This window comes from Pangasianodon hypophthalmus, chromosome 17 (genome assembly GCF_027358585.1).
Source record: "Pangasianodon hypophthalmus isolate fPanHyp1 chromosome 17, fPanHyp1.pri, whole genome shotgun sequence".
NCBI lineage: Eukaryota > Metazoa > Chordata > Actinopteri > Siluriformes > Pangasiidae > Pangasianodon > Pangasianodon hypophthalmus.
In genome coordinates, this window is record NC_069726.1 from 11127104 (window position 1) to 11154072 (window position 26969).

At 38.1% G+C, this 26969-nt stretch overlaps 1 protein-coding gene across 3 annotated transcripts in view; it reads left to right on the forward strand.

Moving 5' to 3' along the window:
- The window catches only part of tiam1a (TIAM Rac1 associated GEF 1a), a 60596-nt gene that overhangs the window by 30771 nt on the left and 2856 nt on the right, over window positions 1-26969 (forward strand). For 2 of the 3 annotated variants that reach the window (XM_026941745.3, XM_034312503.2), the window contains exons 8-24: window positions 768-914; window positions 1274-1348; window positions 2691-2858; window positions 4500-4604; window positions 5297-5378; window positions 5509-5595; window positions 10321-10533; window positions 11371-11507; window positions 20052-20264; window positions 20610-20678; window positions 20994-21119; window positions 21238-21346; window positions 22834-23013; window positions 23578-23696; window positions 23889-23997; window positions 25434-25492; window positions 26185-26281. In XM_026941745.3, the coding sequence (XP_026797546.1) occupies window positions 768-914; window positions 1274-1348; window positions 2691-2858; window positions 4500-4604; window positions 5297-5378; window positions 5509-5595; window positions 10321-10533; window positions 11371-11507; window positions 20052-20264; window positions 20610-20678; window positions 20994-21119; window positions 21238-21346; window positions 22834-23013; window positions 23578-23696; window positions 23889-23997; window positions 25434-25492; window positions 26185-26281 (2095 nt within the window). Of the gene's footprint in view, window positions 1-767; window positions 915-1273; window positions 1349-2690; window positions 2859-4499; window positions 4605-5296; window positions 5379-5508; window positions 5596-10320; window positions 10534-11370; window positions 11508-15847; window positions 16065-20051; window positions 20265-20609; window positions 20679-20993; window positions 21120-21237; window positions 21347-22833; window positions 23014-23577; window positions 23697-23888; window positions 23998-25433; window positions 25493-26184; window positions 26282-26969 lie in introns of those variants that run through there. The other variant, XM_026941746.3, reaches the window with a different exon arrangement.

A 26969-nucleotide genomic window follows, 5' to 3' on the forward strand; every position in this document is an offset into this window, starting at 1 on the left:
AATTCAATGAGAAATCGATTACAGTTTTTAGCTGAGACAGAGTTCTTTTTTCCTGAGGAAAGCTTCAGTGATGAGTCAGTAATTGGCTTTGTTTGGTTTGTCGGGACTTCTCTCCGTGTAATATATTCTTTGCGAGCATTTAACGAGATTAAAGAAGCATAACATGTCTTTTTAAAAGAAATCTTTCTCTCACGCACAAAAACTGAATAGTAATAAACCCTGTTCTACCAGTACAGAGCCTTCAGTGCATTGAGCCATCAGCGATTGCACTTTTCTTCATACGAGAGTTGCAATCATATTTTCTAAGTGATTTAGTGCTTTACTAATGACATGTGGGATTTATGTTCTCATCTTTGCTGCAGACTTACAGCTTCGTTCTGTAGCTCTGCCCCAATGTGAATTAACCCAGAAACGGCAGACAGATTCTCGGTCTCTACAGGAGGTGAATGTGGATGCCAAAATATTGTGGCTATGTGTATATTCAAGCTGTGACCTATATATGCAGCAAGAGAGTTATATTTTCAATCTTTAGGATTAGGATTTGCTGAGGCGTCAGCATGTTACCTTATCACCATTACCAAAAAATGGTAACTGTAGAGAAGATAAGCTTGGTACTGTTTATGTCAGCAGGTTTATTTGGCATGATTTTGAAATGTAATCATGTGTCAGGGCTAATGCTGGTGGTTAAAGTATTAATCTGTGTGTGCAGTTAAAGGCTGTGTGTAGGATAAACGATGTGTTTCTGTGTGTTTGTGTGTGGTTTCCAGGTTGCAGCACGGACAGAGAGCGGCGTTCGGAGACGGACTCATGCCCTGTCTCGCTCTTCCAGTAAACGCAAGAGCCGTTTTTCCTCACTGTGGGGTCTGGACACTACCTCAAAGAAGAAAAGCAAAAGCAGACCCAGCATTAGCCAGGTTTTCACATTAATCTGATGATTTCACATTAATATCCTAGATTATAGCTCTCAACTAATAATTGGATGATTGGAATTGAAATGAGATTTTTTACATTTACAAACCACGTGGTTGAGTCATGCAAGATGCAAATCTCCTTTGAAAGACTACCAGCTATTGGAAGACATTAGTAGAGGTGCACAGCATCTGTCTATGTGAAATTTAAACACAGTCTGGAAAGCCAGTCATGCATACTATCATTAATTCTACCTGATGACAGTTTTTAATGTACACAAAGCCATCACCATTTTTTTTTACTGATTTTGGCAAAATTGACTGCTTTAACAGTGCTAAAACGTGATCTTCTCTGCCTATTATAGGTGTTTGTGGATGGAGAGGAACCAGTGAAAAAAAGTCTGCAGGACATGTTTGGTGACCCGACCAAGGAGAGCTTGGTAAGAAAAATACAGCTTTGCTGTGAATTAGTGAAAAGAATTTACTATGAATTTCCTGTGAAAGGGAATTGTGGTAATTAATTACATCATGCGCAATTTTTTAGAGAGGAAAAAAATAACTTATTTGGAAACCCAGTGGGGGATGGAGAAAGAGGACTACATTGAGTGATAGGGGTGTACAGTTATAGTTTAGCTGTTCATTGGGCACTGCTGATAGGGCTCTCCCGGGAGAGATGGGGGATGCTAGACTATTTTCCCACCCGACACATCTATACCAGATCTGGATGAGACAGATGGTTTGTGTCTTGGTGGGAATGCATGTGTATGTGACAGAGAGCCAGAACCGTTTGAAAGAGCACATATACCATGTGTTTGTGAGTGTGTGGGAATTTGTATCTGTGTATAAGAGAAAGAATGCAAGGGAATGATTATGCATACTGTGTGTGATGCAAAGGGAGAATTAAAAGTGGCTTGTATCAGTAACTCACAGTGTCTGAACTGTTGCCGTATCATCAACCTTCCACCAAGCTTCATCAGCCTGCCATCAGTGTGTTCATGTGTGCAACCACAATCCTTTACACTCCCCTTAATCCCTGTGTGTGGGTTTGCGCTCTCATTCATTACATAGCCCACTATCAGTGGCATGCTGTAGCCAGATTGCTGGGAGGGAAAGGGCACAGTGAAGCCTGTCACCCGATATGGGATGATAAGATATCAGCACTTGGGCAGTATGCTGCTGCCGACAGAGGGACGGATCTGCGGACAGGCCTGGGAGTCCAAGAGCCTCATATCCTAGCCACAATGGCCTCCTGTTCATCAAATCTCACCCCATTGATCAGCAACCACAGGCCACAGCTTTAGCTCTAAGGGGCAAAAAGAGATCAGATACTGTCTTGGTTGGATACCAAGTTAATTGGATTCGGCAAATTAGCTGCAATTAGAGACAGATCTGGCTTGATGCATTTCTCTTATATTGATTTAGACAGCTGTGTTTAATTGTGATATGGCTAAATAAAGCACACATTTAAAATAGTACAGGCATGACGCAGCCAAATGTGTGTGTGTGTGTGTGTGTTGAATGGGAAGGCTAAAAAGGGACATTGAATGGAAGGCTAAAAATCTACTACCTATCAGTAACTCACTGTTACTATTATGAAACCATTATTTGTTTGTTTGTTCATTAGTTCGTTCATTCATTTTTCTAGTTTAAATTCTGTTTTGGTTTACCATTTAAATTATCCACTTCATTACTGAAACTGAGGAGCAGTCTGAAGAGAGTACACTGTAATTGTACAGCCCTATTACCTGCATATTGACTTTTTTGTTGTTTGCTTTTTGCAAGGATCAGACAGGGTCCATGAGGAGTCTTCCTCAGCATGCTGCAGACAGTGACGTTTGGGTTACTGAATACCTCACACCATCTTGGGTAATATTGCCCAACGATCAGCCTGTTCTGGCAATTATACAGCCAGGTGAAACGACCCTGGAAGCCCTGGAATCACTGTGCAAGGTGAACACACAAGCATACATGCACACACACACATTCAGACACTTACAGGTCAGTACAGGCCCCAGGGTATAGCTTCAAAGCTATAATATATACTCTATTTTTTTTTTTTTTTTTTTTTTTTTACCATATTCTCTCTCTCTCTGCTTCTAAATTATCATATGTAGCTCTCAAGTCCTGTCATATTTCCACTAAAACACAATTTGAACTATAACAACCCATCTGAATACCTCACAAAATTTATATCTGCCATGTGTGTATTAGTGGAAAAACCTCTATTAATTATGGATAATATATCTCAGAGCAATTTAGTCAGCATAAGTCTAAAGCATCAATCAGTGTAAATACCTCATTTTCTGATCTTAATGAGTATTTAAGTAAATAGCAAGGTAAGTACTATCCAATAGTTTGTTATATTATAGGCTATATGACAGACTGCAGTCCAGTTTCCCAAAAGCAACACAGTGTAAATATCATTGTACCAGTTACAATGAGTGTTTCAAGTCTTACTCACTCTACACTCTTCTAGACATATTTCCACTGGGTTGCTTTTGGAAAACAGGCTCCAAACTCTATGACCTGTAATTACCATAAAGAGGCCAAATCTTAGATTCCAGTACATGTGCCCAAGCCAGGAATAAACTCTTAATTCCTCAGTGCTGTTGTCACTTAAGCATGAAAATAGAGAGTAATCTCAATTATCTGGCCTGGATTGGTGTAATTAACGGAAGGCAAATTCCTGTCTGGTGACATTGGGAATTTTTACTCTGCTTCTCTTTATTATTTTACTTGGAGGTGACAGTAAGCCAGGAATCAGTGAACCTGCCCCTGAATAATGAGTTAAAACCGTATATACTTTAGCTTTTGAAAAAGCTAGCCCTGCAACTAGGTAAAGCATGTGAGGAGTGGGAGGGATTGAGGTAATAGAAAGGAATGCAGGATGATATCTTGAAAAAGAGAACTTTAATCAATAATCAATACTTACCATCATCCTGTGTACTGATAAAGTGCTGAATGGTTGATTGCACGTTTAATAAATATAGTAAATGCTTCTAAGAGAACTTAAATTTTCCCATTTAGTCTGTGTGCATATACAAACACACATCACATCTTTAAAAAATGAGCAGCGGCTATGGAAATAGAATTTTAAATAAGTTATATTGTGATGTTGGTATTCAGACCTATTTCAGGCTTTCTGTCAAATAACGTAATGGAATACAGTATGAGGCACTTAATGTTTTGTGTTCCATCATGAAAAATGTATATTTTCACTTTATGGAGTGAGATTTTTTTTCATGTTTTAATAAGTAATGGGTTTATGACACAAAGGGCCAGCCATTTGGATATATAACTACCTTATTGGGAGAAAAAATGGCTAATAGCATTTAATCGTAGCTAGGGCACAGCAATGTTGTTTAGATCAGGTTCAAGTGGTTCCGAGTGGTGATCTTTATGTAGCACTTTTCTCATTCTAATGCTTTGAAATGTTCAAAATGGATATTACTTTAAAGCTTTAGCCAGAGTGGTTCTTAGTCAGTGTTTCATGGTATCTTTTGCTACATCAGTTTTGCTTCACCATGTTTGACCTCATCAATCATGATGTGGATGATAATCATGTATTTCTTTCCTCTGTTCTCTGCCAAGGCCCACAGTCTGGATCGGCCCAAGCACTATCTCCGGCTGAAGTTTCTAATCGACAATCAAGTGCAATTTTATGTCCCTAAGCCTGAGGAGGAACTCTGGGACCTGGTGAGTTGTGGTTACATCATTAATCATGGATTGAATATTGGTGTTATATTGATATTGATAGAAGCCCTAGTATCTTCGAAGAACTGTCTCAGAAGAAAACATATTGATGCAAACAATTTCCATGATTTTCTGATAGAGAACACAGAGCTCAATGTGGCACTGATGTGGTGTTGGGTTCAGAATTCCTGATTCAGGATTGATTGTTCACAATAACCATTTCAAAGGTGGAAAAATATTGAAATGATTTTTTAAACACTAACAGCTGGACCTTAATAAATATGAAACCATATTTGCACACAAGAGATGTGCAGGTCATTTTAACCTTGGAATAACACTGCAAAAAATATTTGGATTCACACCCATGCACACACACACCTGCAGGTGACGGGTTTTTGGGTCTTTAAGCAAATATTGTTTATGTTTATTATAATGCAAATGAGGAATAGTAATATCAGTTATTATATGAGAGAAATGGACCCAATATAGTAAGTCTTTTAAACATTTCTTTGTGTCTCTCTGTTTTACCATTTATCCATTTCTGTAAAGCTATCAGAGGTTTTTTTTTTTTTTTAAATTGATTTTTGGCTTGCCTGAGGAAATAATTTGCTCTTGATTTTCTGTTCACACAGAAATCCAGATCATTATCATTTTTTTATCCTCTCTTACTTACAATTCTGTCCTTTTTCTTTCAGCTCTACAAAGAGATTGAAATTTGTACCAAAATTACCAAAGTTATCCAGTTTGACAGAAATGAATCCTGTGCTATTGGATATGGTAAGACTTTTATTCACACTGCTGTCTCATTTATTAAATACAATAATTGTATTATTGAATGTAATGTATCAGAGTCTATTTATCATTTGGAATCAGTTTCTCTTTTCTTTTCGTTGTGTCTCCTCCATAGGGTTTTCTGTAGTTGTGGTGGATGACGATGGCACGCAGCAGCTACATATTACGAACGTAAAGGCAGGAGGCATGGCTTTCACTAAAGGTGAGATCAGCTCTGATGCCTGCATGTAAATTAGGTATCTGATGTAAGAGTGCTGTACACTATGAGAAAAAAAGGGTACTAAATGGTACCTTTCCTTGTTGCTAGTACATCTTTTGTACTTTTACTATGGATATATATATAGTGAATATATAATATATAGTCAAACTTTAAAGCCTTGCTCTAAAAAATAACTTATGGTCCATGTTTCCAGGGAATATACATATTAAAGATACATATTAAAGATACAAAAGATGTGCCCATTGAGGAACAGGAACAGCTTCTTTATTCAGACTAAACTACAAGGTTTCCTGAGCCATTTAGGTTGCCTAAAGAAGATGAGCATCAAAATCACTTGTACCAGGAAAGCCATTGTTTTCATGTAGAAAGAACTGTGCTGCTTTATCTAGAGTTCTCCTGAGTAAATCTGATGAACTTTCAAAGCACAATCAGTGAGATGAGCCATGGTATGAGACAAAGCTGGAACTGAAACACTTTGTACAGGTATGGGTGAAAGGTACTCAACAAAACTTTTACTGTGAACCTGAGAGAAAAACTATTTAATGGTGACAAATCAGCATGCAAACATGACTACCAGATAGCCAGGAAATTTTGCCTGGGAGCTACTACTTGTTCGTTTGTCATAAATTAAGCTACATTTTTTGCAACACTGCCTCTGAATAAACTATGTCTGGAGGTTTTGAAACTTGACCCTAATCTGCAGAGTCGCTCCAACTTTGCAGTGCACAAAGCACAAAACATTATCTCTAAACCAAGAGTTCTCAGACTTTTTGTAACAACATGCCCCTTTAAGCGTAAAATAAATTCCCCCTCAGTCCAGATTTTTTCATGAACATTATTTAAATGTTAACATAATAACATTTTTTCCATATTTGTTAGCTCCACAGAGCTTTCTATTCCTGAACCAACAGAAGACACTAGCTCCAGGTTATTTATAGAGTTAATTAGGCTTGGACTAAAACCTATTCAATTCAAATCGTTGTTGTTCTTTCGGCTGCTCCCATTAGGGGTTGACACAGTGGATCATTGGGCCGCATGTTTGATTTGGCGCAGGTTTTATGCTGGATGCCCTTCCTGACGCAACCCTCCCATTTTATCTGGGCTTGGGACCGGCACTGAGAGTACACTCCCAGTGGCTGGGTTAGTTCCCTGGCCAGGAATCAAACCTGGGCCGCAGCGGAGAGAGCGCGGTATCCTTAGCTGCTAGACCACCAGGGACCTGTTCAATTCAAGTGGCCAATGAAATTTATCACCATTTTATAACTACAAGAACTTATAGAACAAGGTCTATAAGCTTGAATTGTTCTATAATAAATAATACAACTTTGGCAATGATGGGTTTTGAGTTCCACTGCTATAACTAAAATAAAATATCATGGTCTCCGTGATACCAGACCCCACTTTGAGAACCACTACTCGAGAAATCAAGAATGCATTAAGAATCAATCAGTCTAATCAGAAGTAAAAGCTAATCATAAATGTACAATTGTTAAATATAACCATCAGATACAACTAAGCCCACAAATAAATATTTGAGATGTTTTTACAAGCAGTTGCATAGTATAATTGGTTATATTCACGAATCTTCCAATATCCAGGATCTTCCAATGGACCTTAATGTATAGCTTGTTTCATAAGTTCAGTTGAAACATTAGTGTTTCTGTCAAAAGTTGTAGCTTTGCTGCCTAATGATAAATGGTTTGCTGTAGATTTATTTCGAACCCCACCTAGTGTGCTGTAATAAAGTGCTTTTCCCTGGCCCTTTTACTGACACATTGCTGAGGGAATATCAAGCTATTTAACACCACAGACTGACCCAAATCTCCACTCAGCTGGAGGAAATGTGTTTTAAAAGCTTTCACATGTGACTGGATCAGCAGGTTAAACCAATTCCATGCTAAATGTAAGGTTTCAATGCATCAGGCTAATGGTCAGAGGATCAGCATAAACTAGACAAGAGCAAATCAGTCAAAATACTAATCACATCAGGTAGTTAACGAAAGGTTTGAAATGGTCACAGACACAATGCTGGAGCGAGATTTTGTGCCGTAATACTGAGAGTCTGTGTTCTTTAAAGGGAGTAGTGTTATCGCAAACAGACGAGTGTTATTAGTAATCAGGTGACTGGGAGCAGGGATAGGTGTTTGACTAGATGTCATGTGATGAGGGAATTTCACACATGGCTATATTAGGACATCTGGAAGATGTGAATTTGAGCACAGTAATCTGTAAGATATTTCGGGACTTTTGTAGTTAAAACTTTATATTAAAAAGATGCATGTATATGTGTGTTTGTGTGCTAGGCTTTAATTGGCACTAGTTAGTCTGGTCATCCAGCCATGCACAAGTACTGGAGCAGAAAAGTGCTTATGGCTAGACTCCATGAGTAACCAGGCCAATCAACACAAAGCCAAGTAGACAGTGTTTGTCCCTGGAGAACAAAGCCTGTGTGTGAAGCTTGTGCCCCAAACACACAATCTATATTGAAACTCAAATTAAAGCCACATGCAGTTTGAGACGAATGAGCATGGAAGATATAGCACTGTAGCGTGTTGCCCAGGGGCTGTGCTCTTAATCCAGGCCAGTTTGGACACACTGGCACTTCTTTATCATGACATCACTCTGACCTTTATCATTACTCCACTAGTGATTGTTTGCTTCAAATCCAATTGGGTCACACTTCAGGCTATGCCTATACTGTATGTGTGTGTGTGTGTGTGTGTGTGTATATATATGTGTGTGAACAGCAACGTGAAAATGAACTGTTCACCTACAAAAATGTAAGGCCAGTTAAATTACTTGGTAGCACTTTCTTTTTTTTTAAGTTGACTTACTTCATAACATTCATAGGCATTGCATAAATATTATATACACAATTATATTATATACACTCACTGTCCACTTTATTAGGAACACCCGTACACCTGCTCATTTATGCGGTTATCCAATTAGCTGATCACGTGGCAGCAGTGCAATGCATAAAATCATCCAGATACAAGTCAAGAGCTTCAGTTAATGTTCACATCAAACATCAGAATGGGTAAAACACGTGATCTCTGTGACTTTAACTGTGGTATGGTTGTTGGTGACAAATGGGCTGGTTTGAGTGTACAGGTGTTCCTAATAATGTGGATGGTGAGTATATATTATACAGATGGGGGAGTGACATGTAATCCCACCTATAACTATTCTGATTGGCTGTTCAAACCTTAAAAGCACTATTAATCAAGCACTTTTACACTTTTGAGCAGTGTATGAGCTACATGTCTACGTGACGTTCAGTGAATGATGGGAAATTATATGGTGGCTGAGTTAGCTAACTGTAGAGCTAATGCATGTTTCCTAGCTAAATTTACAGCTTTATCATGAGCACATTATAGCTAATGATATAGACAAATACAAAACATAGGCTATAAGTATTTCATGGTTAGTCTGTTACATAAAATTACAAAACCAATTTCTGGAATGATGTATAATATGCAAGGCATTTTTTATTATGTCTTATACCATAGCGCTGTAAAATTCTCGATTCTGATTGGTCAGTAGGTGTTGATTAATTTCCTATAAAAGCAGCTCTGACAGTAGTGTTGACTCTGAGACAAAGCACAGGTTTAAATTAATGCACTCAGACTAATACATTATTGTTTCTATAGTAACAGCTCATTCACAGGGACTTGTGCGGCAGATGCTCTGCAATAATCTTGAATAATAAATGGATCTAAAACACTTGATGTTATTTAACAAAGAAAAAACGTATATTGATGTGGTGAAGCTTTTTTTTTTACATTAATGTTAAATAATGGAAGGCATCTCAGATGTCAGTGTTTGAAGCAGTTTTAAGTTTTCCGCCTCTGTCTTCAGGATAGAGCACTTTGTGGTTTCTGCTTTCTCGATAACATGACAAGCTGCCTCTTATTAACTTCAAGACAGGGAAAAAAAGAGAGCCTGGTGAGGGAAAGACTGTTTATAACTATAACATAAGTGATAACAGGAACTAACTTGTGTCATGGCCAATGTTAAATGTAAATATAAATGGTTAAAAGTATGGCATGTCGTTCATTAATTTTAAAATTGTAATTGTTGTTCTCAAATTAAGAAGAATAAAACATTTCAAAACATGCTGCTGGAAAAATAATCAACTTTGGGTTGGTAACAGGTCTCTTCTTTGCATCAGGCACATTATTCTGCCTGCCTTGTAACCTCATCCCAAGCTCCAGGCTGCAGAGAAGACTGTCTCGGAGCTGACCATGAGCGACAATAAACAATTAGAGTGGCAGTCATGTGGTACTGTAATGATTGGTACTGTAATTGCACTGAATCGGATGCCAATTGGGCAGCTCTTATGCTGCTAATTGATAATCAAGAGAATGGGAATCAGCTGGAGGGTGCAGCAGAGGCAGCTTTTTGTTTCTCCTATTGTGTAATAAAGGGTTTAAAAATTACTGATCCATGAGAATATGGAACAAAAAAAGGTGATTTAGTCCCTACTTAGCACTACTTCCAGCTCCAAGGGTCACGTCCCTGTCACAGATTATTATCTAGCATGTAATAAAGTTTTCACAAAGAGCACTCTATAAATCTTTCAAATTGCTTATAATTTTACCATGAGGTTGTTAAAAATATTTTTATGTCAAATGCCTTTGTAGTTTTTCTAAACGTCTTCTGATGGCTTGGTGTGTGTGTGTGTGTGTGTGTGTGTGTCTATAGGTCTGAGAGCTGGTGATGAGATCCTGCAGTTGAACGATAAAGAGGCGAGTGTGTTAGAGCTGTCGGACCTGAGTGCTGCGTTTGCTCAGCCTTCTCTCACACTCACCATCAGTGCTGTGCCCTCATCCGAGCCGTGCCAGCGATGTCCACTGCTTCCCCGCCGCTCAGACACACCACACGATCTCTACACAGACATCTTCTCCCAGAGCCAAGGTACAGTTATCAGCCCACTCACAACAAAATTTAAACTGGCTTTGGGATGTAACATTATGATACTGAATATCACTGATTACCTGATTATGAATGATACTGGTCTCAAAAACTGGATCATATGGATCATGGATGAGGTGTTGCTTATTTTCTAATGAATTTTATACCATGAGCCTGTATGATGATGACCACAGATCATGCACATGAACTCGGAACACAACGTCTTAAAGCATGCAGCCATCTTATCATTGGTATTTTGTATAACTTACCTATCCTAATTTTTATATTTACTTTAATTAATTTTAATTAATCCTATAAAGGAAATTGCATTGGTACAGCAGCCAATCACAGCACAGTATAAAAAGGAATTATACAAACAAAAGAAGAATTCAAATAGAAAATAGAGTTTAAAAGTAATAAACATAATACGTATCACGTATTTATGCTTTATTTATGCGTGTGACATGACCATGTTAGAAATGGTTGGATAGTGTGAGTATTCATATATCTGGGAGAATGGAGGAGCTCTCAGTTATGTGCATGAGAAAATCGGAAAGGAGACACCAGGTATTAAAAGCAAAAAAAAAAAAAAAAAAAAATCTTACAAGAGAATACATTATAAAGGCACATTATAAGAGAATACATTATAAAGGCAATTGAAACAGAATTTTTTACTAAATAAATGATAAGCTAGCAAGTATGAAATTCACATTTCCATGATTGCATTTTCTTCTGGTGATTAGTTTAAGAAATTCGCTTAAACTTTGATGAACGTTTGGATGGAAATAGCACACCTCATAAGACAATTCTCAGCTAGCTCTGATCTCCTACCCCCTCTAGAGGACATCTTGGATGAGGCCTCTGGACTTGCGCTTGAGAGCCCGGACACTGAAGACATGGAAGAAAGTGTCATTCTACCTGTGGAGGATGCAGTGGATGGTTCAGTGGCTGAGCTGGAAACTGACTCTGAACACAAGGTAAGACAGAGGTGCCATGATATAATGTTGCTAAATGCAGTCAGCCACTCAGTTCTGTATGCACTTAAAACTTGAGTAATTAAATAGATCAGATGTCATTATTGTGGATAAGACATGTCATGTGAGTGTATACAGTGCACAACACAGTGCAGAAACACAATGTGCTGCTAGGTTTGGAGTATCATTATCAGTGTGCTCAACTCACTTCAAAGCTGCTAGACACACAAACACAGAGTTTTATAACACTGTCCCTGTGGATACACACACACACACACACACACGCACACAGAGCTGTGTAACACTGTGTCCCTGAGGATTAAGGGTGTAACACAATGCCATTATCTCTATCTGTATTTGTTTAGGGCTCAAAATTATTCATATCTGTTTTCATATTCAGATTTTACTTGAACTTGGCTTTTGTTTTTGAACAGGGTTGCCAGGTTCAGCATAAAATATATTTGTATTGCAGATAGAGAAAATCAGATATGTGTGTGCACCAGTGTTAACTTTTTTCTCAGACAAAGACTGGAAAAAATGTGCCAATATTTTTCATTTTCCCAAACATTCCTAGTTTAAAGGCTTGCTGTGCAGTTGTAGTTGGGATGGGGAATTTCGCTGAAGCCTGGCAACCCTCCACATTAGTTTCCACAAGCTGTATTTTTTGGCTTTCTTTAAAAATCATGAATCTTCCATCTAATATTCATATCCGTATTTGTATTCATTTAGGACACATTATCTGTTCAATCTGAATAATATATTCATATTTGGATTATATCCCTACCGTGGATGCACTCAAAAAAACAAAGAGCTGTGTGTCCCTGTAGACACACACACACACACACACACACACAAACACAGAGCTGTGTGCCCTTGTGTCCCTGTCTGCAGCACGTCTCCATGTTGGCTGCAGGGCCTTTGGTTTGGTTTTCATTTGTCCCGGTTCAGATTCTTTTGGTTCTACAGCTTTCTTACAGCCTGTCTTCTTCCATCAGCTCACTGACTAAAGCACAATGTGGCCATCTCCTGTTTCACATCATAACTGACACCTACTTCTTCTTTGGCCACAAGTTCTACTGAAGTGTCGAATTGTTCAATCCATTGCTGGTGAGGTTTTACTTACACTATGCACAGTATCTGGCATACAGGATACTGAGCTCATGGGTATCACTGCATTGGAGTTTTGTGGTTTTGTATAAATCCATTGTATAGTGTATTCTTTTGTCATGTGATCTCAAAGATCACATTTGCTTTATAGGCAGCATCAGAGGGATGGGATTGCTCACACATGGGTGTTCATCGAACTGGATTAATGATGCATTACTGTTATATCCTACTGAGGACAGTTAGGTTATGGGTGAATGTGTAACCAGTCAGGCAAAAAATAAACACATTCATTCTCTCTTTTTCTTAGTCTTATTCTATGAAAAATCAATTCTCGATTCTATTTATTCATACATTCAGAGTTTAGATATTGTTTAGCTGTAGGTGTGGTTTTTTGTTGTTGTTGTTTTTTTTTTGCTAAGCAGAGAGAGATTGTGTGTGTGTGTGTGTTTGTGTGTGTGTGGTCTACGTATGTTCATTGGTTTTTGAATTTCAGAATGTAAATGGGAAAACTAGAAAACTGCTTTTTGTTTTATTTTTGTTTTGGCATGCGTGTGTGTGTGTGTGTGTGTGTGTGTACTCTGGAGCCTTATTCTGTTTTCATAAATGGTGATAAAATGGGAAAAATGGGATATGTAGAGATTTTTGTAATATTTATTGTTTTAAAGCAAAAAAAAAAAAAAAAAAAAAACAACCCAGAGCCTATTTGCTCATGTTTCCTCATTTAGTCTCATTCTAATCAAGATGAAGACTCCAATCACACTCAGTGCATTTGATTTGCCTCAGTGTCAGTGCAGAAGCCATGCTACAGTCTCCATGCTCGTCATTTTGATTTTCCATTGCTGCATTCAAAACCAATTACTACTAATTCCCATTTCCTCCAGTTAATCAGTGCTTCAGAGATCACATCATGGTATTAAATCTGAAATAATGCCTTGTACATTCACTTAGCACACAGGAATAGGTAATAAAGTGATGCTTACATGCTTGAGTTAGCCTGTCTGTCTGTTTGCAGTGCTGCGATCTGTCAGTGCAGTCAGATCTCAGTGCTGTTTGCATTTTACCAATCAGGGGACTTGACTGAATACACAAACATCTGATTATGTTTGTCCTTTCATCCTTATCTTTCTTATTCTCTTTATTGTTTATATATATTTCTATTTCTGCCATCTTGATGACAGTAGAGGAGGAGCAAATAATCTTTGTCTCTCTGGCCTGTGAGCCGACACACCATCTGCTGCTGAGCCTCGTGTTTAGCCCCACTAACTCATGCACAGCAATGCCATGCCATCTGTGTGTGCGTCTGTGTGCGTGCATGTGTGTGTGTGTGTGTGTGCATGTGTGTGTGTGTCTATCTTTCTCTTTTTCTCCTTTTTGACTTAAGAAGTCTCATTATACCGGTTTTCAGCTTGTACAGTGCACTGCACAACAACACACAGAAATCTTAAGTCTCAAAAAGATTAAAATCAACACTATCATATTTTGCTTTAATAGCTAATTATCAATTTTTTGAGTATCTTGTTAAATAACACAGTAGCACAGTTGGCTATCTGTATCTTATACATATTATTTACTAGCTAAAGTAAACCACACTGTGAAAACTGATATTTTCTTTCTTTAATGTATTCCTGCAAGCCATCACAGTGTCTCTCACATCTCTCACCTGGTGCCACTCCAGAGTGAAGAGTCTCTAATTAGACCCCATTTTCCGTCTTTATCCAGCTCTTACTGAAGCTATTGCTTCTTCTGTATAATCAAATGAACATCTTTAACAGCTATTCAGCTCCTGCTAAGTGAGACCCTTTAGGCCGGCCTTGCCTTGTGCACTCGATCCCTTTAAATCACACTGTTATGATCTCATTGCCTGTTTTTTTTTCCTGAAAAGCAAGAAAAAAAGCAAAGGATGGAGGACACCTTTTTTTTTTTTTAAATTAGCCCTTCATTCTAATTGCTTGATTACAATTCAGATTGCTTCGTGCTGATAAATTGAGGCAGGTGCTGGAGGAAATGGACAGCCCAGTACACAAAGAGGAGAAGGACTTCATTAGTTTTCCCACCGAATAATGCCTGCGTGCATTTCTCATCCTCTCTGATGAGATGATAAGGGTGGTCATTTAGGTTCCAGACTAATTAGATACAACACTCTCTACTTTGCCAAATCAAACCGGGGAAAAACAACGATGGGTGTGATAAAGTCAAGTTAATTTCACATTCATCACTTTTGAACTGCAGCTTCGTGTGGGCTGTGTATGTATGAGCTTGTGCCAAGACCTTGGAACTATATAGTTCTATCTGACTTTATTTATTTATTTCTTTTTTGCAAAAAGTCCTTAATCATGAACAGTGGCATGGCCAAGAATTAATTGTGTACGGAAATATACTAAATGTCACAGTGTGATCTGTACAATTAAATTAATATATTTGTCTCATACAGTTTGGATGGATGCCAGACAGTAGTATAAGCAATTATGGCACAAATGTCTTATTTAATCATTATTTTTATGGTGCCATAAAGTACCTTTATAATAGTTGCGCTGAAAATGATTCTTACAAAACCAGACCTACTCTACTTCTTCTCCTCCTGCAGGAAACCTCCAGTACTTCATCAGCTGTCATCTTGATATCACTATGCTCAGCGTGTGTCTAGCTGGCTTTCAAACAGAAAAAGGAGAAAAAAATTGCATGATACTCATGATACTGGTTAATCCTGTTTCTCACTATAGCAGCTGGCAACCAATAAAATGTGATTAAACAGACTAAGGGATGCGTTCATTTAATATCTGGGGCAGTTAAAACATGGATGACTTATTTTTAACAATATCATTATATAGTGTGTTGATGTTGATCATTGTTGATTGTGTGTGGTGTGGTGTTGTGTTCGCGTATATAGTGTGTGTGCGGTGGTATGTACTAATGGAAGGAGTGCACTTTTATTTTAGTTTGAGTCCATAGGTTTCCATTTGTTCCGCATTCTGTATATATTCTCAACATGAACAGAACAATAATCATTAAACAGGTTCATTAAATCATTTTACAGGTCTCGTTTACAGCTCAGTTAATTTGTCAAGCGCTCGCAGCACGTTTGTCGTTCAACATTGCTATAGTAATATAGGGTTTAAATGGGAGTGAGTGATAAGAGGACATCCCTGCTCTCTAGGGAAGGAAATGTTTGCCTTCCTGTCCCATGAGTCACTTTTCTGATAAGACGAGTCTTCCTTAAGCTTTTGGCTGTATGTATGTGTAAGTGGGGAGGTGGGAACTTTGGTGTACAAAACTACACCTACAAAACTGTGTCCTAGTTCAGATTCCTTTGGCAGCACAAGAGTGTGTGAACAGGTTTGGACTCGCGTCCTTCTTGCTCTCATACTTTCGACTGCTCCCTTTTTTGTTCTCTTTTTCATCTTCTTTTGGTTGTTTCCCTTGAGCTCATTACTGGTACTACGTGCATGGATGGAGGTATGGCTCATATTCAGTTTAACATTTGTGTTAATTTTCTTAGTTTTGGCCATCTTATTTTATTATTATTTATTTATTTATTTATTTTTTTTGGTTTTCTTAAACTTTGCAGTTTTTAATGTTACTTTATATGGTTTCTGATCAAAAGTTTCACCAGCACTAGCTGCTTATACCAGTTTTCCTGCATTGCCTTAAATAATGGTTATAATAATCATGCTTCCAGTTCTATGTTTAAAAGATGCTCATTTATTTGTGACTTTTTTAGAACTGCTTTTGGTTGTTTTGTGCAGTGGTGCAATGAGGATCTCTGGATTGTTGAAAGTTCTCACTTCTGTATGCAGGATTCTTGTTAGTTTGCATAACCTTCTGCTTTCGTGCCACACACAGCTATGACTGTACATAGACAGATTCAATTCCTAACTCATTTGAAAAGGCATTACTCGAGCATGTCAAGACCCACAGCACATTATTTGCAATATACAGTAATTACACTGGAATTTGTTCACACTCATTCTCCGGAGAAAAGAAAAGTCAAAGTGAATCAACGAGCATCACACAGTCACACGCTGAGCTCTTGTTGTTAATCTTATAACTGGTGGTGACAGTAGTATTACTGGTGTTTAGCAGCACTAAGCTGTGCATTGCTGGGCAAGTGGGGGCGAGTGCCATGCCACTGCTGAGCTTCTCCTGCCTTTTACCCCTCCCCTCCTGTCCCTCTCATCCTGCTCCAGATGGGATTATTATTGTTATTATTCTCTCTCCCTCTCTCCCTCTCTCCTGCTCTCTCTCGAACGCAACCACTTGTGCCATCTACCCAGAGAACAGATGAGTCAAAGCGAGAGAGGAAGGGATACAGGGAGGAAAGGGTTTTGCTGATAAAACACTGAACCAAAGAAGAAGGCAGGCTTTCTCGTTCTTACGCTTGGGCAGCTCTTGTGAGGAGATAAACTCAAGGTGGAGCTGAGTTTGGTCCTTCTTTTAGGGGTCATTCTGTTGTGACCCCCATAAACGTTAGGATTAGCATGTCTGTGCTGCGGAGGAATAGGAGCTCCAAGCGCTCCTCTGAGTCTGTCTATGACATGTTGCAGCTGGTGAGCCAACCTAAGTGTATTTGTGTGTGTGTGTGTGTGTGTGTGTGTGTGTACATGATTGAGCATGTGTGTGCTATAGGGAAATGTTACGTAATCACGCTCGCAGACTGTATAACCTTTTAAGTCTGATTTTCTCGAACATGTATATGTTTCAGTGTGTTTTTTTTATTCTTGATCTCTCTCAGGGTAAAATGAATAATTACTTGCTGTAGTTCCAAAACATCTGTCAGTCTTTCCACTGTTTTTCATTCTACTCTTCAGTGGCTGTCTGAGCAGTTTAGAGGAGACAGTGATGGGCTGTCAGTCTGTCTCTGTGTGTTAGCGGAGAGGCCATGCTGCTGGCAGCCACATCTGTCCTTTCCTTTTGCTGTCCTCGTGGATCTGTTCCACCGCTGCTGTCAGTCAGGTTGGGTAAAATAGGTGTGGGCGGGGAGTATTGTGTCATATCCTAATAGTGGGTAAGAAATATACAGTCATAAATCTGTCATAAATCTTCATTTCATGTGAGATTTAGACAGTAAGGCTCCACAGATGTGTAGTTATTACAGCGTACTGGCCTTTGCATTAGTTGTATTATAAAATTGTGTTATATTCCTTATCACAACATCAGTGATGGGTTCTGTGATGTTTGAGGATTCAAAATCTTGTGTTTTACCAACAATGGCAACTATTAATAATAATATAGTATTTAATATGCCATGATATAATGATATCTGTATGACATTTTGCCAGTCCTATGAAGCAAAACTATTTACCTTCACCAGGACTAATTTTCATGCCTAATTTGGGCAGCGTTCAAATAGCACTGCTGTCGTGCCTGATTGCATACCTCGATACACACACATGTAGGTAAGATTTGGTAAAGAAGCAAAATTATTCCATATTACAAAACCATAGCCATTTCGTGTTACAACTGTCATATGCTATAACTGTCTTTTCTCACACTCAGGCTATATGCAGCTTCTGATGGACTTTTACACTATTTATAAGATCATTCAGAACTCCATGGTGTGAGAGCGTGAGTCATGAATGTGTGTGTGTGTGTTTATACTGAATAAGGTTATTCTGCTGAACAGCAGAAAGAACACCGGTCACATCCTTGATACACTCCGGAGTAACATAAACACATACAAACACAAACTCTCTCACATTTCCCGGAGGGAAATTCTTCAGAGCAGTGATTCTAAGAAGTCGTTTTGCATGTTAAGGCATATGATTTACAGATTTACACACTGCATGTCCACTTTATGAAATGTAATTTTCTGTTGTCTATTTGCTTTGTTCTCAGCCTTATTTTTACAGATCAGCTATAAGTGTGTATGTGTGTGTGTGTACACGTGCAACATTCCGTTTCACTGACTGCTCTAGATACCTCATCTAATCTACTCCTCTTTTATCTGCTACATGCAGCGAGTATCAGTAAACTATCCTAATTACTTTATTTTGGATAGGGAACATTTTTTTTGTTGTTTGTTGCTTTAACAAAAGGAAAATGTTCCTTGCCATTAATCACAGAGCTCCATCTATATTTTTTCATTGTCTTATATGTGAGACTGCATGTTGAGTTAAAAGCAATATGAAGTTCACTTTTGCTCCTATTTTTCAGTTGTTTGTCAAGTTTTCTGTATAAAGACAATTCACTATAATTAACTGGAGTCAGCAGTATTTGTCAGTATTTGTGTGTGTATGTGTGTGTATGTGTGCATCTATAAAACTAAACTGTAGCCAGACAAGCCTGTTAGTCCACATTTTTGTCTTTGACCTACCTTCAGCAAATTATACACAACTGCCAGTGAACCATAAAAACACCCCTTAAAAATCACATTTACGAGAATCATGCATGTAGGCATGTCAAGGTTCATGCATGTAGGCATGTTAAGGTACTTGCTCAACGGGCTCCAAGTGACAGAAACAAAACGTGTTCACCCTGTTGTTTAGGAAATCCCAACGACAACCATCTGCTCTCCAAGAGAGCAAAAAAATTGGGTGTGCTTTCTGGGTGGGAGGGACAGCATTACTCTACCCCCTGTCAATCAGAGTGACACAAACCAACGGTGGCCATCTATGAGCTCATGTATGCGGAAGAGGGCAGATAGCACTTTCCTCTGATTATGTTCAGCTTCACTGTGACGTAGCAAAACAGCAATCTGAAAAGAAACATTAATTGACCTCACATGTTTCAGAGGAAGCATGGTTGTCCACCCTTCCTGGTTGGTAGCTGTTGTGTGATAAAGGAGAGCTAGCTAGTGAGCGAGAATTGGCAAAACCACAAAATTAGGAGAAAACAGAGTAAAAAAAAAAAAAAGGTAATTGCCCAAATATCTAACAGTGGCTGAATGCAAAATATGAACTTAATTGATATTTATTATTTAAGAGCATTACAAATATAGACTAATGGATTTTGAGACATATATCTGAAGGGTCTGTTCCACACTATTTGCTCCATTCTTTCTTTTTTATTTCAGTTAAATGCTAATGTGTTCCTAAAACACAATCACAGAGTGATTACAGAGCTCAGGCTATTTTTTTTTTTGATGTGTGGAATTGTGTTTTGAATTATGTTATAATGTCAAGCTCACTAGTTACGTTTAAGCTGTTTGTATTTTTCTACCTGCTCGGAGTTTATATTTGTTCCTTAAGAAAGAATAATCTAATGCTACTAACTTTCATCATCTTTTGACCAGCATTTACATTTACACTGACTCCATTAGTGTGGTTCTCTGTGTTATTACTCCTGGTGCTTATAATTTGAAATAAATAAATTAGATTTTTGCATCTGCTAAATTAAAACAGTCCTCCTCCAATAAGTGAAGAGTGAACCTGAAAAGAAGGAAGTCTAAACCTGAAAGTTTCATAATGCTCTGTATCTGATGGGAGTCTTTCTTTCTCTTTTCAGAGTACAGAGCAAATGACTGCATTCTGCCGCAGCCTTCATGACATGAATCCTGCCGAGCCTGTTGCATCCTCTTCCTCGTCCTCCTCCTCCTCGTGTGTCCCCAGCCCTATCTCTGCAGTGCCTGTACCTTCCACCCAGCGCCAGCTCTCCGATGCTGACAAGCTGCGCAAGGTTATAAATGAGCTGGTGGACACAGAGCGCACCTATGTGAAGGTCAGACCCTGCTGGAGTTAAACTTTTAATACTAAAGCAACTGAACTAGTTGCATAGTGGCAAATTACTGTCTCGATATGTATGAAACATCTTCATATTGTGGATACATCTATCATGTCAGAAAACTACATTTACTGACTCTGTTCAGCAAATGACTGAAGAATAAGGAAGGATAAATAACTCTTGTTGGGGTCCCTGGTTCGATCCTGATTACGTCATGTTGTGTTTGCAGGCAAAAACAACAGCTATATTCTAGTTATTTCTGTTAACATCTGAAATTGCTAATAAAGCCAAAATGTCTCCCTCTTTCTTGTTTTTGCATCACCTCACTTTGTCTTTTCATAGGACCTACATTTTCTGATAGAGAGATACCTGACTCCTCTGCAGAAGGAACATTTCCTGTCACAGGATGAGGTGGGTGCCAAAAGTGACCTAGGACCAAGTTACATAGAACTCATATGATGTGGCTCTGAGTCATTTCTAAAACATGATTAGTAATTAAATGAAATGACATGTTCTGTACAGTATGTTGTTAAGCAGGATGTAATATTAAAAAAAAATACGGAAGCAAAGATAAAATATATCTTACTTGGTTGAGGTTGAGGTGACTTGGTAATAAAGAGAAAGGACTGTGCATTTTTTAAAGCACAGTGTGTTGTTCGATGGTATGGATGCACTGGCAGAAAGGTCAGACCTGGATGCTGATGTGTTGTCTGTGTGTGTTTACAGCTGGATGTGCTTTTCGGGAACTTGCCAGAGATGGTTGAGTTTCAAGTGGAGTTTCTTAAGACTCTGGAAGATGGAACAAGATTGGTTCCAGATTTAGACAAGCTTGAGAGAGTGGATCAGTTCAAGGTGCTATTGTCAAACCATCACTTTTTTTTACCAATGATCTGGACATCTATTGTCTGTAGATAACTTCACTTTTTAAACATCCAATTTTATAGTAAATTCTCTTCGTCTTGCTCCACAGAAAGTGTTGTTCTCTCTTGGTGGCTCTTTCCTCTACTATGCAGACCGCTTCAAAATTTACAGTGCTTTCTGTGCCAGCCACACAAAAGTCCCTAAAGTCCTCACCAAAGGTAAACCCATTCAACACTAACCCTCATTTCCCTTTTAGTCTTTAGATCACTGTGCCAGAAAACCTGACTGTTTTTACATTAATTAAAACTTTGGCCTAGAGGCCAAATGAGAACTATTAGTCATGCTCTCTGGGCGTGAAACATGGCAGTTCTCGCTGCCCCATCATTCAGAACAACAACTATGGGCATGTGTGAGCTTGCGTATACAAATTTGTGTAAAGATTCATGTGCGTTTAGCTGTCAAAGAAGTTGCATGATCATGTGCTTAATGTGTATAAAAGGTGGCATGTTGCCTTCAACGTGGTTGGCAGTTATCATGCAATTGCAAAGAACTAGCTAGTGGGTGGGAATTGCTAATGCTAATTAATTAAAGACAATAAAAATATATCTCCCTGCGTAACTTCGTAGAATTTTTACTTCATGGAGTGACCCATAGCTGCCGTTTTCTGACTTGCTGTGCTTGGCACATTGCTCATGGCATAGCTTTTTCATGATGCTTGACAGCATGTGAAGTACAGATGGAGACTAGCAAAGAAAAATGAACAGTGTTCAGCCAGGTGTTCAGCAACCCCCCCCAATCCCCACTCCCTAGGTTTCACTGTAATGTAAAAGGTAACTGTTTAATGCACAGATCAGAGTAAGCGTGTGCTGTTAGAAACACTGAAACCTTAAACCTTGGAGGATATGGATATTAAATTATGAAGAAATGAAGCATTAAATACAGTACTTTAATATCTTTGCTGAACTGTTGAGTATGTCAGTGCATAGATCAGACAGCAACACTGCAATAACCAATGATTAAAGATAACTATATAATTCTTGACATTTCTTATATAAGATAAGAAGATATGTTTTATAATAAGATATTTTTCTTATGTCTTTCTTACCATTCTTGGCTACTTAGATCAAGTCAAGTCAAGTCAAGTGGAGTTTATTGTCATTTCAACCATATACAGCCAGTTAGTACATGGTGACACGAAATAACATTTCTCCAGGACCAGGGTGCTACATAAGGCAAACACAGAACAACACAGAACTATAAGGGACTACATAAATGTATACATAAAGTATACATTTGTGCAGACAGCACAAGACAGTACAATGACTACTGGGATAGACAATGGGCATAGTAAGTCCCAGTGCAGCGCCGACCAGTACACAGTTCTATTAGAAAGTGAATCCAGTGACAATAGTGCAAAGAGTACAATATAAGTTGCTGAAATAGTGTAAACATAAGAAGTAGCAGCCTATGTACAGTATAATAAATATTGTAGCAGCATAATGTAATGTGCAAAAAATTACAAAGAGGATGGAGGATGCACAGTTGTGTGTGTGTATGTGTGTGTGTGTGTGTGTGTGTGTGTGTGTTCTTTCAGTCCAGTTTCTGAGTATTGAGGAGTTGAGGAGTCTGATGAAGGCTTTTGTGTCTGTCCCCTTGCTTCCAAAGTGTCTAACAACCATATTTCCCTCTATCTGGGTGAATATAGCTAAAACAGACCCTGAGTTTAAGGCATTCCTTGCCAAGAGGAACCCGAGGCAGCAACACTCATCCACTCTGGAGTCCTACCTGATCAAGCCAATCCAGAGGGTGCTGAAATACCCTCTGCTGCTCAGAGAGCTCTACTGTCTCACCGACCCTGACAGCGAGGAGCACTATCATCTCAATGGTAAGTACAGAAAATACCATGCCTTGCATTTTATGGTCTAAAGAAGTGGGGCCAACAATATTCACATGAATAGGTTGCTAAATTACAGTGCAGCCTGTATGTGATTGCTCAATTTTTTTTATTTTTTTTATTTTTTATGTGAAACAGCAAACCAACGACAACATCTAGAATCAGCTCTCTTTACAGTTTCTTAGCCCTCTCTTGTGGGAACCAATGATGCAATGACACACAATTGGACAAATAAATGTCTACTTGCTATGGCTGTAATTCTTTAGCCAGTTATTTAGATGTAACTAACTCAATTCAAGCTGCCAGCCTGCACTACACTCACAGTCATTGTTCCAAATTCAAAATCCAGTGTGCTGGTTGCCAAAACAGCTAAAATTCATCATTGTCCAACTACTCCATAATCTGTCACGGTTATAAAATATCTATAATATTGTGTCACTTTTTGGAACATCACTTGACTTCTCTTGAGTTAAATATATCATGGTTAGGTTATCTGGAGCAATACATATTCTGTTGTAGTCTGACTATATTGTTTCTGGTTTTCTTCATGTACAGTTGCTATTAAGGCAATGAATAAAGTAGCCAGCCACATCAATGAGATGCAGAAGATCCATGAGGAGTATGGAGCTGTGTTTGACCAGCTCATCAGCGAGCAGAGTACAGACAAGAAAGAGGTAATTTACCTGCTGAAATTTGTTTAAAAGTTCATCTAATAATGTCAGACTTCTTGTTTTTTTCATATTTAATTTTGGGCTAAACTAATAGTTCATACACACAAATTCATACACAGTAAGTACAGAGTGCTTCTTTCACTTCAACTTTTTCACTTCAACTCCAGTATTCTACATTTTTGCACTGCGTGCTAGGTGGCTGATTTGTCTATGGGTGACCTATTACTGCATGCCACTGTGGTTTGGATCAATCCTCCAGCATCTCTGATGAAGGGAAAGAAAGACCCAGAGCTTGCTGCCTTTGGTAAGTGTGCATCTGTGTGTGTTGATGTCTATGTGTGTTTAAGGGAGAATGGAAAAAGTGGTACACTGCTTCCTGGAATAGCACCTTTTCTCTTATTCATTACCTGATCTCTGCACTTACTGTCTCATGGCCAGTGTTGTGTAAAGGATCCATCAGTCAGACTTAAAAGCAAAGATACTGTTCTGGAAAATGACTTTTATCGTTAAAAGTTAAAGCAACCCATAAACTCCTCAAGTATTACGTTTTAAAGAACAACAAAAATGACCTATATTTCTGTTGTCAGACTACTTTTACTGGCTGTTAGACATAATGACAGGATAGTCAGCTGCATAAAGACACTCTCTGAACATAGAGATGTTGTCATTTTTACAGCTGGAGGATTAGCATTAATTTAGCATTAATTTAGTATTACCCATAAGTATGTACAGACCGTTTAGCTGAAGAGTCAGGTAATTACATTATGTTATTATACAATTATGTAACTACAGTTTACAGAGTTTTACCCAAGCATTCACCTAGCATTAATGTTAGCTACCTTACCAACACTTTAGCTAGCTGACTAACATGAACCGAAACATCAATTTGTTATTAACAGTTAGGTAACAAATTGAATTTAGGGTAAAATATAAATATATTAAAATATAAACATATGTACATCAAACAAGCATGTTAACAGAATTATGTGTATCTATGGCCAATTTTAGCTTCAACAATCACATAGTTTTATTTGTACAAAAACAAACAAAGGTCTTTTTATTGATCATATTTGTAGTTATTGTGGATTTGGTAGCTATCTAATAACAAATTGAATATTATCATCTGTTAGCTAGCATCAATTTACTGTTCTGTTTGTTTGAGTCCTTGTATATAAGCTGCTGTAGATGTAAACAATAATAATGGAATGAAATTGTAAAAAATTAAAAGTGAAGGGAAAAGTAAAGAAGTTAAAATAGCTTTTGCATTTGCTTTTGCATATGCACTGAAGTTAAAGGTACAGTAAACAGACTATTTATAGTGGGGTAATAACTATTCTCAAAACACAGGGGTATGTAAGTACAGTAGCAAAGTATTTCTACTTTTTACCATACACCACTGCCCATGGCTGCATCTGAAAATACAGCTGGTGCTATGCACATTAATATTAATTTTATTAGACTTTACAGACTTTTTTAAGATAGAGAAATTTGAAAAGAAAGGAGAAATACTCAGATGATGTTAAAGTTGATTTGCCCAGAGCTGTGGGTTACTCATTATCCTGGGTCATTATATTGGGGAAGATTTCCCCTTTTAAATGCTAAACTAAAAGGATGATAAAAAGAACATGGAGCCCCAAGAGCCATTTGGTCAACCATCTGTGCTGAAGGATTCTATTCAGTTCTGACATGCTTTTTTAAATTCCTGGATCTAATGTCTTTCTCTCTGCTCTTCTTTTTCAGTTTTCAAGACAGCCATCGTTTTTGTGTACAAAGATTGCTCCAAGCAGAAGAAGAAAATTGTGAGTGCTTTTGTTGCCCCTTTTTTTTTCATTATGCATTAAGAGAATTACAGCGTGGGCAGTACAAGTCTGGTCCTGACAGCATGATTACTGTTAATGCATCTACAGTTGCCTCTTTGTGCCCTTTTTTGTGTACTTCTGCAATAAAAATGTCAGAGACAATAAGCTCTTTAAAGGGAGTGAAGCTTAAAGTTCCTGTTAGTTGTCAAAACAGCTATAGACTCCCAAGACTGACTCTGACCTTACTAACCGCACACTTTGGCACACTTTCTTAAAATGTGCAAAAATTAATATTAAAAAAATAATAACATACATTGGGTGATACTATATTAAGCTAAAATATATGGGGAAGCTGTTTTAATACAGTATATCTATATACAAATGATTTTTGATTTTAAAGGAAAAGCAAGATATTTCTCCAATTTGTAGAGTAGGAAATTTTACAGTTGTGTGCAGTGTTTTTGTTGTACATACAGGGTGCCAATAATTTTGGACTGGACCCTAAATTTAGCTGATCTTCAAAACGTTATATGGCATGTGGCAAAAGTCTGATGCAGTGATACCTAACTTGTCATTTATTCTCTTACCTGCTTGTGACCCTATGAATAGTTCCGCCACTCCAGTCTTTCATCAGTGGTTACGATCATTCCTTCTTATTTCTCTCTTTCTTCTTTTTCTTTCTCTTATTTTAGGGTACATCTCACAGAGGCTTTGTTTCGGATGAGAGAGACCCTTTTCGATTCAGGCACATGATTCCTTCCGATGCTCTCCAAGTCCGCAATACTGCCAGTGAGTCTCTCTCTCAGTTTCTTCCATTCCACCGCTTCCCTATCTAGAAGGCAGAGTTGATACTTGAAAAATAGCTTGGAAAATAAATTATTCTGACTGTTTAATGTTAAATAAAGATGCTATGTGAGCTTGAAGGATAAAACACAAGCTTGTCTACCACTGTATCTGTGATATATGACCATTAATCATGCTTGCAAACCTTATTCGAGCATTTTCCATTTGAAGATTTGACTATCCTATGTGTAATTAGAGGCATATAGAGATAACTATTCTATCCCATTTCCTAAAGATGTAACATATTCTATTATTAAAGGCATCCAATTGCCTTTACATTCACTCCTTCTCAAGAAGGAGTGAATGTAAAGGCAATTGGATGCCTTTAATAATGGTAAATATCCCATGTACTTCATTTTTGCAAGGTCATGACAGGATTGCAGTGCATGTTATTCAGTAAGTGGGAAAGTATTGGCTCCAGGCTCTGCCTTTTAACTTTTAACTTATTGCACTGAAGGTCAGGAGCCTGAGAATGTTTAATGTATTTCAGGCATCTCTCGAGTCCCTGCAGTCTACAACATTAGCTACGGAGTCTCTTACTTTCTGAAGGATGATGCCTTATTTATCTGATCAAATCATGTCCTGTGATTTACATGTGGTGTTTCTGTGTTTACAGTAGGTGATCTATTGAAGT